The 12540-nt window shown below is 39.1% G+C and overlaps 1 protein-coding gene and 1 long non-coding RNA gene across 2 annotated transcripts in view; both read right to left on the reverse strand.

Moving 5' to 3' along the window:
• The window catches only part of CNOT6L (CCR4-NOT transcription complex subunit 6-like), a 103895-nt gene that overhangs the window by 18021 nt on the left and 73334 nt on the right, over positions 1-12540 (reverse strand). Inside the window, exon 9 of the mRNA XM_006755865.2 lies at positions 2584-2738. Within this exon, the coding sequence (XP_006755928.1) occupies positions 2584-2738 (155 nt within the window). The remainder of the gene's footprint in view (positions 1-2583; positions 2739-12540) is intronic.
• Positions 9277-9472, reverse strand: LOC107181844. The gene is made up of 2 exons (XR_001512549.1): positions 9400-9472; positions 9277-9367 (listed from the first exon to the last, which is right to left on the reverse strand). It is a non-coding gene; the product is annotated as an uncharacterized LOC107181844 (long non-coding RNA).

Below are 12540 nucleotides of genomic sequence, written 5' to 3' on the forward strand. Positions count from 1 at the left end.
GAACGTTGGAGTCCTCCGTCACTGAAGCAAGCAAGCCTCATGTTAGTTTCAAGCTGCCTGGCTGCCAGCTGCCATCATGGCTGGCAGTTAATTTGCATATCTCGCTGATTAGCCAATGGGAAGGGTAGCGGTCGTATGCCAATTATCATGTTTCTCTTTTATTTAGATAGGATTATTTTGTGTAGTCCTGGGCCAGTTACTTTTTGGTGCTTAGTTTTTCTTGGACAATGAAGATATTCAACTAGGAAATCTATAAGGTTCTTTTTCCCCTTAAAAGTTTGTTCTTTAACTTTGTCAAAATATTAACATAGTACTTTCATCAAAATGGCAGACAGAATAATACATCAAAAATTATGAAAATTAAATGTAGTTAACCTGTAAGGCATACAGCTCAATATACATGGTATGATGCAATTTAAATAAAACTGTATACATATATCTTACATGTTGGTGATGTGTAAAGAAATGAAGCGTTACTCCTACAGAATATGAATAAGGGCCTCTCACTTTTATATATTTTTATACTGATGGAAAATTAGTGAACACACAAAATTAATGTTTCCATTGAAATTTCTATAAAAATGTCTCTCAAATTTTTATACTGAAAAAAAAACCTGCAGAAAAAGACCTAACTTTCTACATCTACTATTTTTGTAAAGTTTCCTTCTGTTTTACTAAGCTATAATTATCTTTGAAGTTGTGTAAACAAGTAACTAAAGTAAGTGTTATATGTGACAGAAATACAGAACCTTGGTTCTCGAACTTAATTCATTCCGGAAGGCTCTTCAAGAAGTGATTTGTTAAAAAACTGATTTTTCTTCCCCATTAGAAATAATGTAAATTGAATTAGTCCATTCCAGACCCCTAAATGACTCCGTTTTAACCTTTTTCAATTACCTATGATTGTTGTTTCCTGGCCACTTTTACACCCTTAGCAATATCAACATTCTCGATGGCCTTTTTGTTTTAATATTGTGCTAATAGACTATTTTGCCATGCCATACTCAGTAGCCAGATTAGACATGCGAACGAACACCTCTATCATACTTTGCAATTATTTCTTTTTGAAGTTCTATCATTGTTCTCACAATGTCCCTTTTCACTTTGCTGCTATCACTAACCTTTTTAGAACTGTGTACTTACTATACATATTTAATAATAATTAGCAGCAACAAAAGCAGAAACTATTCCCAGCACAATTTCCTGAGATATTAAAAACGTGAGGTTTAGTTGTAAATTAACTCATGCTCTTGCATTCTCTTCTCTCCTTTGTCACCTGAGAGACCCATGACTGGTCATACAGGTAACACCATGAAAGGGTTATCCAATGGAGAACCGAAGTTTTGTTTGACAACTGAGACATTTTTTCCATGAAAAACTTGGCTGAGAACCAAACTGTTCTAGATGGGAGACATTAGAGAACCGAGGTTTGACTGTTGTCATTTTTAAAGCAATTTGATCATAGGATAAAGCTTGCAGCTGAAATTCTCTAAGCTCTCTTCTTTTCCTAGAAGTTATATAGTGTCACTTTTGGCTGTAGATTAAATAAATATTCACTATATTAAGTATTAAAAACTTGCCCCTTCAAAGGGGTCATAAGCACCTTCTATAATATTAAACTCTTCTTCTAGGAGTACAAGAGTGACACAGATCAGAATGTGAAACTCTCCACTGTATAATTTATAGTTAAATTGAAAGAAAAGTAAAACTCCAAAGGATATTCAATTTTCACATTACCCTTCCCCTCCCCCCAAAAAATGTACCAAATCTCTGAGAAGAATGAGACCAAATAAGATATAAATGTAAAAATGGAGAGGTTAAAAAAGAAAAATTTAAATATCTTATCAAAGGCTGATTATCTTTGATGATGGATAAACTGAGTAAAGACAAAAAAAAAGGTCTGACAGATATGCATAGTCTGAATAATTCAAATAACACTCAAGGCAAAAATATTTTCTTCTACAGTTAGCAAGTATAAAAAATATATAAATAAAAGCCCTGATGTGTTCTTAAAGATTCTTCTTACTCTTGCCTAAAGTATAGTTAAATAAACAATGAAATGCTCAAAGGCAGTCAGTAGAAAGCAGGGGGAGAGGGAGGTCTGGATATGCAAAGTACATAAATGAGTTTCTGACTTTGATAAAAGCTATAAAAAAATCTAAAATACAAAAGAAGCAGATAGATTAAAGATGCAGCCCTTACCCTGACAATAACTGAGAGATAACAAAAATTAGAGAAAATGTGTCAAGTACTTAACCTTAAAGACAAAAGCTTTTATTCTCAAGAAGGTAAAAATATGACTAAGATAACCAAATTCAGCCTATCTAAAACATTTCCTATTTCAAATAACCTTTGGAATGAATGGCATATTAAAGACTTTCCTTTTTAAAGATTACCTTTATATCCCAAGAAATATATGGTGCTTTACACAATTAGTGCTATTTTCCTGCCAATCTCTCTCAACTTCCCACAAAAGACAAGAAAATATCTGTGCATAAATAGAAAGATTCTCTGCACTTGTCTGAGATGGAAAAACTTGGGATGGTGTTTATTTTTAGTAAGAATATTTTAAACTGTACTCACCTGCTGCTCCAAATAATTCTTTGTGGACCTCTAATACCACAGCAACACCAATATTATCTTTTGTCATCACTCTGTTCAGCATAGCTTCGGATCCATCTGAATTAGCCATTGCCACTTGATTAAATTCCACTGTATGCTTTTGCACCAATGTAAATCTACAAGGTACAATGCAGTATTATTATATTCCATACTTGGACTGCCATGGTAAAAGAGCACAAAATACAGGCACTATTCACTGTCTCCTTAATCATTTTCTAGCAGCAAGGGGCCATGTAATACAGGTCTGGCCAATGAGTTGTAAGAAGTCTGATTACTCACCATAAAAACATTTTTGGAAGTACCACCTAGTAATGGCATGTTAATCCCCTTGTCTCTTCATACCTTTGTACATGTGGTGAGAAGCAGGAGCACAAAAGCCCAATCACTATAGATGGGAAAGCTGCTAAATCAGTTCTGCACTGCCATTTCTGGACTTGTGTGAGAAAATTACCCTTCCCCCATTTCTTTAAGCTGCTATTGGAATTTTCTGGTATTTAAAGGTGAACAGAACCTTAACTAAGTCAGCAAGTTAACAGGAAAGAACAGAATGAAATCTACCTAACCTTTTTGCAGTTTTATTCTTAGCACTTCAAGGGATTTGTCAAGAGGATGCAGTGACACACCTTTTTCTCAGTTAAGGAGAAGCCTATTTTTCCATTTGGCTTTTACTAGAAAACTGGAATAATGTATAGAAGTGTTCAGAGAAACAGAGTCTACAATAGCCTAAGAAATAATTACTCATAGTCTATCTATACTACCTTAACAATACTACTTAATACTTTCCCCTTGTACACACAACCAAATGTAGTCCACTCTGCTTCTATTTTCTAACAGATTTCCATACAGGTGAAATGTTGACAGACAGAGGTCTTCCTCCATTCCTTCTATTAGATGCATGTTTTTTTAAGTAAGACATACTGGTTTTTACTTACTTTCTACTCTTCAAATCTTGGTAATATGTAAAATCTTAAAACTTGTCTCTTTATTTCAATTCATTTTATTATTCCTATTCTGTAGCAAGTACACAGAGACTGTATTATGCCTGAGGCTATTGTATTTTATCTAAGAATTCTTCTGTACATTCACCCTTTAAAAAATCTTATTTCACTGATGGTCAAATGGATATAAGAGAGATAAGATATAATAAAGATTAATATGACAAAAAAAACAAACAAAAGAGGCCTCAACATCCTTATAAGATTTGAGAAAAATTATTAGTTTGAATGTTTCTAAAACCAGAAGAACATGTCCAAAACAGCCCTTCAAACAGAACAAAGAAATGACTCAATATCTTACTATCTTGTGATGTAGAAGCAATTTTATGAGATGTGATATGATTAAATTAATGCAGAAGAGAGGACAGTGAACACCAACTAGCAGCAAGCAAAATAATACTTATATGTGGAATTTCACTTATATGTGGAATCCAAACGAACTCATAGACACAGAGAATAAACTGATGATTGCCAGGTGGGGGCTGGGTGGAAAAGGGAAAGGGAAATAACAAGTACAAATTTCCAGTTATAAGTCACAGGAATGTAATGCACAGCATAGGCAATATAGTCAATAATATTGTAATAACTATGTAAGGTGACAGGCTGTTACTACACTTACTGTGGTGATCACTTTGCAAGGTATACAAATGTTGAATCACTATCTTGTACACCTAAAACTAATATAATATTATATGCCACCTATAATTAAGAAGAAAAAACAAGTAATATTCTCTCCCTGAATTCATTATGAGCCAAAAGGAACAATGTAGTACATAGTCAAGAAAAGCATAACCAAACAAAAGTTAACTATGACCCTTTCTGGGTCATATCCCAGCACTCTTAAAACTAAATCAAATAGAAGTTTTTGTTGTATATTCAGTACTATAAAATGTGTTCTTGGATTCCTTTAAGTAATCATGGGAGTGCCAGAAAATAATTTACTAGGAAAGGTAAGACTAGAGACTGGATAAGTGGGGAAGATAGGTGGATGTACACCATACTACCTATGTTTATACAACTCCTAACCACTGAAAGCACTTTCACTTTCTTGACCATTTTAGCCCAAAAAGAAACCTCTAAAGTTAGGTGGAATCATTATAATAGGGTGTCCCAAAAACATGTAAACACACATTTTGTTTCTGATAGCTCAATTGATGTTTCTTTCTTTTCACATTTAACTCATTGGAGTTAATTATTCAAAGTGTATATACATACTTTGGGGGACACACTGTATCATCCCTAATGGAGAGGTCCCAAAACTGTGGTACAAAGCAATACTGTACTTTCATGTTCAAGATTAAGGTAATGATAAAGTTAACATTAGAAACCAGAAATCACAATCTATGTTTTTTTAAAAAAATTACATAGACAAATTCTAAATTCAACCACCGCATAAAACAGGGGAAATTAATAACTGAGAAACCAGTGAGACAGGGATTATCACAACAGGTCATTTTGGGACGATACTATAACCTGTGAATGCCGTCTTCTCAAGCACAAAACTACCTATAATGATGTAGGAAGGAAAAGCAAGGACCTGGCCTTACTTAGTACCTCTGATACTGGAAGCAAGTTAGAAAGCAGAGGCGCCAAAACCGGTTTGGCTCAGTGGATAGAGCGTCGGCCAGCGGACTGAAAGGTCCCAGGTTCGATTCCGGTCAAGGGCATGTACCTTGGTTGCGGGGACATTCCCAGTAGGGGATGTGCAGGAGGCAGCTGATCGATGTTTCTCTCTCATCGATGTTTCTAACTCTCTATCTCTCTCCCTTCCTCTCTGTAAAAAATCAATAAAATATATTAAAAAAAAAAAAAAAGAAAGCAGAGGCAATTCAGCAAGGACTAAGCACCATGACCGAGTGTTCCCAATTCCATTGGAAGAGACTGCCTTTTCAGTGTCCTAAAACTGCTGCTCTCATCTTTCCCTCTCTTTGATTTTAAACAAAGCAGGATCAGATCAGACTGCTAACCTCAGGAATAGCAAGAAATCCATTTAGGATTTCTGCAAATTGTGTATCTGGATGCAAGATCCCATTTTCTACTAAATGTTAAGTCTATAGGACAAAACTTATCTATATACCAGAGGCCCAGTGCATGAAATTCATGCACAGGTAGGGTTCCTAGGCCTGGACAGCGATCAGGGCCTTCCGGCTGCCAGCGGGGCCTTCCTTCGTTCTGCGCCGCCCATTGGTGATCAGCACAGTCATAGCGAGCAATTGAACTCCTGGTCTCTTGGTCGAACTCCCGAGGGGACACTTTACATATTAGCCTTTTATATATATAGGAAATATAAAAACCTAAGCAACTGTTATGAATGAATGACTGGAATGACCAGTCCACCAGTCGCTATGATGCGCATTGACCACCAGGGGGCAGACGCTGAATACAGGAGTTTCCCCCTGGTGGTCAGTGTGTCCCCACAGCCAACCTCCCAGGGTCCCTCCACCTGGCCAGCCAGCCTCCCGATAGGCCTCGATTGCCGACCAGGCCGAGGGACCCCACTCGTGCATGAATTCGTTCACCAGGCCTCTAGTCTACAATAACAGTGTCTCCATACATACACATACATACATACACATACATGTGTATAGACACACACACATGCACATGTGCACACACACATCCTATATAATAAAAGCCTAATATGCTAAGTGTCTGGCCAACCGATTGGCCACTCAACCAATCAAAGTGTAATATGCTAATGATATGCTAAGACCGCTCAACCGCTAAGACATGCACTGACCACCAGGGGGCAGACAATCAACCAGTAGACCTGTCACTATGACATGCATTGACCACCAGGGGGCAGACACTCCAACTGGTAATATACTAGAGGCACTGGGCAAAGAACAAAGCAACTGAGGTAAAGGACAAAGCAAAAGCATGTAACCAATCCGAACTTATTTTCTGGTATCTCTATGGATCTACCAAAAAAAAGAAAAGAAAACATGTTTATAATAATGACCAATAAGTAATACCAAATCTTTAATGTCTGAATCCCCAAAGATTAAATTAAACTAGAATGAATATGATTAAAGGAATATTTTATTGTATTCTAATTCCCTGAATATTGTTAATCTGTGCCTTCACTTTTGCTAGGCTATATCCTATCCCCACAAAGAATGAGCTTTTTCTTCTAGCACTTTGCTAAAACAGTAATTATTATAGTTTCTATTTATTGTTACCGACTTTGTACCACTGTTTTTAAAGAAGGGGAAAAACTATCATCAATGAATATTAGGAATTATTAGGTACTCTGGTTTTAGAAGAATGAGACTTTAAGAACGAGTACAGTGACAAAATCCCTTCTACAGCTCATTTCTGACTGTTAGACTTGTTAACTATATAAGAAATTATCTTACACGTTAATATACAAATGAGGCCCTAACCGGTTTGGCTCAGTGGATAGAGCATCAGCCTGTGGACTCAAGGGTCCCAGGTTCAATTCCGGTCAAGGGCATGTACCTTGGTTGCGGGCACATCCCCAGTAGGGGTGTGCAGGAGGCAGCTGATCGATGTTTCTAACTCTCTATCCCTCTCCCTTCCTCTCTGTAAAAAATCAATAAAATATATTAAAAAATATATATATATATATATATACAAATGAGGAAATAAGCCCAGAAAGGGTAAGGGAATCACTCAAGATCACACAGCAATATAAGTAAGAGAATGACCTAACTTCAAAATTGTCTTTTCTTTGCACAGTATTCTCTCTTACAATCCAAAGAATAGAATAAAGGCAAGGTAGCACACTTTGTATTGAATTCCAAATAGTATAGTTTTAGCTAATATGACATCAACAAGTATTTGGTACTGTTTAAAAGAGATAGAATGTAATAATGTATCATAACCCAAGTCTTTATCTGTTGCTGGATTTATGTTACTATGTAGGCAAAAAGAGTTGAAGAAGGAAAGAAATCCAAAAAATGCATCTTAGTGTTTCCTATGTATTTCATCTCTCAACTAATTCTCAGTATTTTTAAAAATTCAAGCATCAATTTTCAAATACTTACTTGTTTCAAGTTTCCTAGATAGCAGATATAATTGTTAGTTCAAAATCTTAACTACTTATAGTAAATTACCAAGGCATTTAAAAGTTTTCTCTCAAAACCATGAAGGGAATGATAAAAATTCTCTGCATTATCTTCCTTCAGAAAGAAATCCTATATAATAAAAGGGTAATATGCAAATAGACTGAACGGCAGAACAACCAACCAACCAATCAAAACGTAATATGCTAAAGATATGTTAAGGCTGCTCAACCACTTGCTATGACATGCACTGACCACCAAGGGGCAGAGAGTCAACTGGTTGACCAGTCACTATGATGTGCACTGACCACCAGGGGGCAGATGCTCCGACCAGTAGGTTAGCTTGCTGCTAGGGTCCAGCTGATCAGGACTGAGTGAAATGGGCCGGACACACCCTGGAGCCCTCCCGCGGTCCCTCCCCTGCCCGATTGTGCACCATTGGGGTCCCTCAGCCTGGCATGCACTCTCTCGCAATACGGGACCCCCTAAGGGGATGTTGGAGAGCTGGTTTCAGTCTGATCCCGCAGGCCACTCCCCTTGGAAGGGCGCCAGACACAGGGCTCATGGCTGATGAGTGCTGCTGCAGCAGCGTGAGCCTCTCCCAATCGGGACTGGTTGGGCATGAGCCCGTGGCAGGCACAATGTAGCCGGGATGAGCGAGAGCAGCAGCTAGGACAGGGGTGGGCAAACTTTTTGACTCAAGGGCCACAATGGGTTCTTAACCTGGACCGGAGGGCCAGAACAAAAGCATGCATGGAGTGTTTGTGTGAACTAATATAAATTCAAAGTAAACATCATTACATAAAAGGGAATGGTCTTTTTTTTTTTTTTAGTTTTATTCATTTCAAACCGGCCGGATCCGGCCCGCGGGCCGTAGTTTGCCCATGGCTGAGCTAGGAGCTGCAGGCAGTGTTGGACTGCGGGTTTCGGCCCAATCTCCGCAGGCCACCCAGAGGGACCCCACCCGTGCACGAATTCATGCACGAGGCCTCTAGTAGAAAAAAAAAAAGGATTATTCACTGCAGCTGGTCCTGAGGTCAGCAATGGCGTCACTCGTCTGATTTCACTGCTTTTCTGGGCCTGGAGCTGAAATACAACTGAGGCCTAAATGTCATCTGTAAGAAGGAAAGAGCTCTCCTGTAAAGGCCACTGCTCCGAGTCCTTTGAAAGAGGGAGGGAGTGTGACTGTGACAACCAATGTAAGAAGTATGGCAAGTGCTGTTCTGATTACGACGATTTCTGTGAAGTAAAAGATAACAAGAAAGAAGATCCCAAGAAGAAACCTGCCCCGGAACCACCAGTGGTAGATAAAGCTGGAAGTGGATTGGAGGAAAGTGATTCCAAGCCCACCCCAACTCCTGACACGCCCACCACTCAAAGCACTAAAGTTACCACAACTTCCAAGGTTACAACAGTGATAACAGTAAGTCCTAAACCCAGCCCGTCACCGAAACCTGAAACATCCAAAGACACATCTTCAAAAGCAAGTAAGGAGAAAACGGTTGAAACTAAAGAGACTTCTAAAACAACAAAAGAAACTTCAGCTAGTACATCAGAGAAGACGACTTCAGGTAAAGAGACGCGAAGTGCAGAAAAAACATCTAAAGATTTGGAAGCCACATCAGTTTCTGTTAAAACTACAACCGAAGCTGAAACTACAACCACATCTTACACCCACCACTCCTCAAATGCCTTCTCCCACAACCACCACCACCAAGGAACCTACAACCACCCCCAAAACCCCTCCCAGGAACCTACAACCACCCCCAAAAAGCCTGAGCCCACTACCCTCAAAAAGCCCAAGCTCACTACCCCTAAAAAGCCCAAGCCCACCACCGAAATTACAACTGCTACTTCTACAAGTACAACAAAAGAGACAGCAACTCCAAAAGAAGACAAGAGCACTGAATCCCAAACAAGTACAACCAAGCAGGTGACATCTACCACAACCAAGGACACCACATCAGCCAAAGTTACTCCTAAGGAAACAACTCCTGCACCGGAAGTGACTCCAACAGAAGACAAGACCACTGAGTCCCAAACAAGTACAACCAAGCAGGTGACATCTACCACAACCAAGGACACCACATCGGCCAAAGTTACTCCTAAGGAAACAACTCTTGCACCTGAAGTGACAGCTGCAACAAAAAAGACAACTACAACTGAAGAGACTACAAATACGTCTGAAGGCACAGTAACTACATCCAAAGTGACGACTGCTAAATCCCCAAAGCCAACCAAAGCACCCCAAATGCCCACTACCACCAAAAAGCCCAACACAACACCTAAGGTGACAAAACCAAAGCCTACGCCATCTCCCCAAAAGACGACCACATCAACTGGGCCTACACTGAACCCTGCCTCTTCAGAGGAAGCCTTGCTCCAAACCACCAGCTCTAACCAAGCTAGTAACTCAGAAATGACTAAAAAACATCCAAAGAATGAAGATGCAAATGATGCTGAAGGAGAAAAACCTTATGTGATTCTCAGGCTCCCTGTGATAACTCCTCTAATTATCCCAGGAGCTGATTTCACAGTGAGAGGATCCGATCAAGGCATTGGCGTCAACCCCACGCTTTCAGATGAAACCAATTTATGCAATGGTAGGTCAGTAGACGGACTGACGACTCTGGCCAATGGGGCGTTGCATTTCGAGGTCTTTACTTCTGGATGCTAAATCCACTCAGTCCACCAGCTCCTCCTGGTAGAATTACTGAAGTCTGGGGTATTCCCTCTCCCATTGATGCTGTTTTTACTAGGTGCAACTGTGACGGAAAAACTTTCTTCTTTAAGGTAAGAAAAATATCTTTGTAAGAGAAATCAGCAAATAGTTCTTATTTTATGAAAACATAAGTCAGCTTAAATTTCACCTCAGAGGGGTTCCATATTTTAATAAATGACTACCATCAAAATTTAATCAAAAGTTAACACAATTTGGTAGCATTAATGGTCAACTCCGGTTTGGCTCAGTGGATAGAGCGTCGGCCTGAGGACTGAAAGGTCCCAGGTGTGATTCCTCAAGGGCATGTACCTTGGTTGCAGGCACATCACAAGTGGGGGGTGTGCAGGAGGCAGCTAATCGATGTTTCTCTCTCATCGATGTTTCTCTCTATCCCTCTATCTTCCTCTCTGTAAAAAATCAATAAAATATTTTTTTTTAAAAAAAGAAGAGACCAGAATCTGTGTATTTTTTCAAGAGAGGGGGCAGAATTCAGAAGTATACTTATAGACAGGAACCCAACAGGACGTGCCCTGCAAGAAGGCCTGCTCTGAATTATCCAGTGTACGGAGAAACAACACAGGTTAGGAGACTTCACTTTGAACGGGCTGTTGGATCTCAAACACACACCATCAGCATTCAATATTCGCCGCCTGTCAGAGTCCTTTATCAAGACAAAGGTTTCCTCCACAATGAAGCCCAAATAAGTACACTGTGGAGAGGACTTCCCAATGTGGTTACCTCAGCTATATCCCTGCCCAACATCAGAAAACCCGATGGCTACAATTACTATGCTTTTTCTAGGGATCAAGCCTATAACTTGAATGTGCCCAGCAGAACAGCAAGAGCCGTTACTACTCGTTCTGGGAAGACCTTATCCAATGTCTGGTACAACTGTCCTTAGACCGGTGGGCAAAGGAACAGACAAGTAAAACAATAAAATCTGACACTGAAATACCTTTTATTAATAAAGAATGTTGAGATAAGCATACCAATTTAAAAAAATAAAATAAAATAAATTAAAAAAGAGTTTGATATTAGAGATCAGAATGTTATCAGTACTTTTTAAAAATATTATGGTGTTTCAGGCAAATCTGTGTAGGAGTGTAAGTAACAAATATCAAATTCAAGGCTATTTTTCCAATTGAAGTAACCTTATATGAAGTACAAGTAATATCCGAAGCTTAAATAAGAAGCCTAAAGATTCTATTTAGTATGATGATTAAAAGCACTGACTATGAAGCCAGACTACTTTCAGTGCCTTGTTTTCCTCATCTATTAAAACGAGGAAATACCATTCAGAAAGAATACACGCACCCCTATGTTCACATAAGTGTTATTTATAATAGCTAAGGTCTGGAAACAGCCCAAGTACCAATCAGTAGACGACTGGATAAAAAAGCTGTGGTACATTTACATCATGGAATACTATGCATCAGTAAAAAAGAAGGATCTCTTACCCTTTGAGATAGCACGGAAGGATCTAGAGAGTATCATGCTAAGTGAAATAAGCCAGTCAGAGAAAGACAAGTATCACATGATCTCACTCATATGTAGAATTGAATAAACAAAATAAAATGACGAACAAAATAGATCCAGAGACATGGAAGCATGCACCAGATTGATGAATGTCAGAGGGAAGGTGGGGGAAGGGTTGTGGGTGGGAAGTAATCAACCAAAGACTTTGAATGCATATATGCATAACCCATGAACACAGACAATAGGGTGCTGAAGGCCTGAGGCAGGGAGGAGCAGATCAATGGGGGAAAAGAGGAGCACATCTGTAAAACTTTTAACAATAAAGATAAACTTTTTAAAAAGTTTTTTATTCTTTAAAGTATTACATAAGTCTCCTTTTTCTCCCTGATGACCTCTCCCTAGATGCTCCCCACTGCCTAGCACATGCCCGTACCCCCCTACAGCCTGTGTCCATTGGCTATGCTCATATGCATGCATACAAGTCCTTTGGTTGATCTCTTACCCCTTCACCCCTCTCTTCCCTCATAGGTTGGACAATCTGTTCAATGCTTCTATGACTCTGGCTCTATTTTTGTTCATCAGCTTATGTTGTTCATTATATTCCGCAAAAAAGTGAGATCATGTGATATTTATCTTTCTCCGACTATTTATTGTTGAAAGTAATACAGATGCCCCCCCCCCAACACTAACCCTCTCT

The sequence above is a fragment of the Myotis davidii genome, unplaced genomic scaffold, assembly GCF_000327345.1.
Source record: "Myotis davidii unplaced genomic scaffold, ASM32734v1 scaffold794, whole genome shotgun sequence".
Taxonomy (NCBI): Eukaryota; Metazoa; Chordata; class Mammalia; order Chiroptera; family Vespertilionidae; genus Myotis; species Myotis davidii.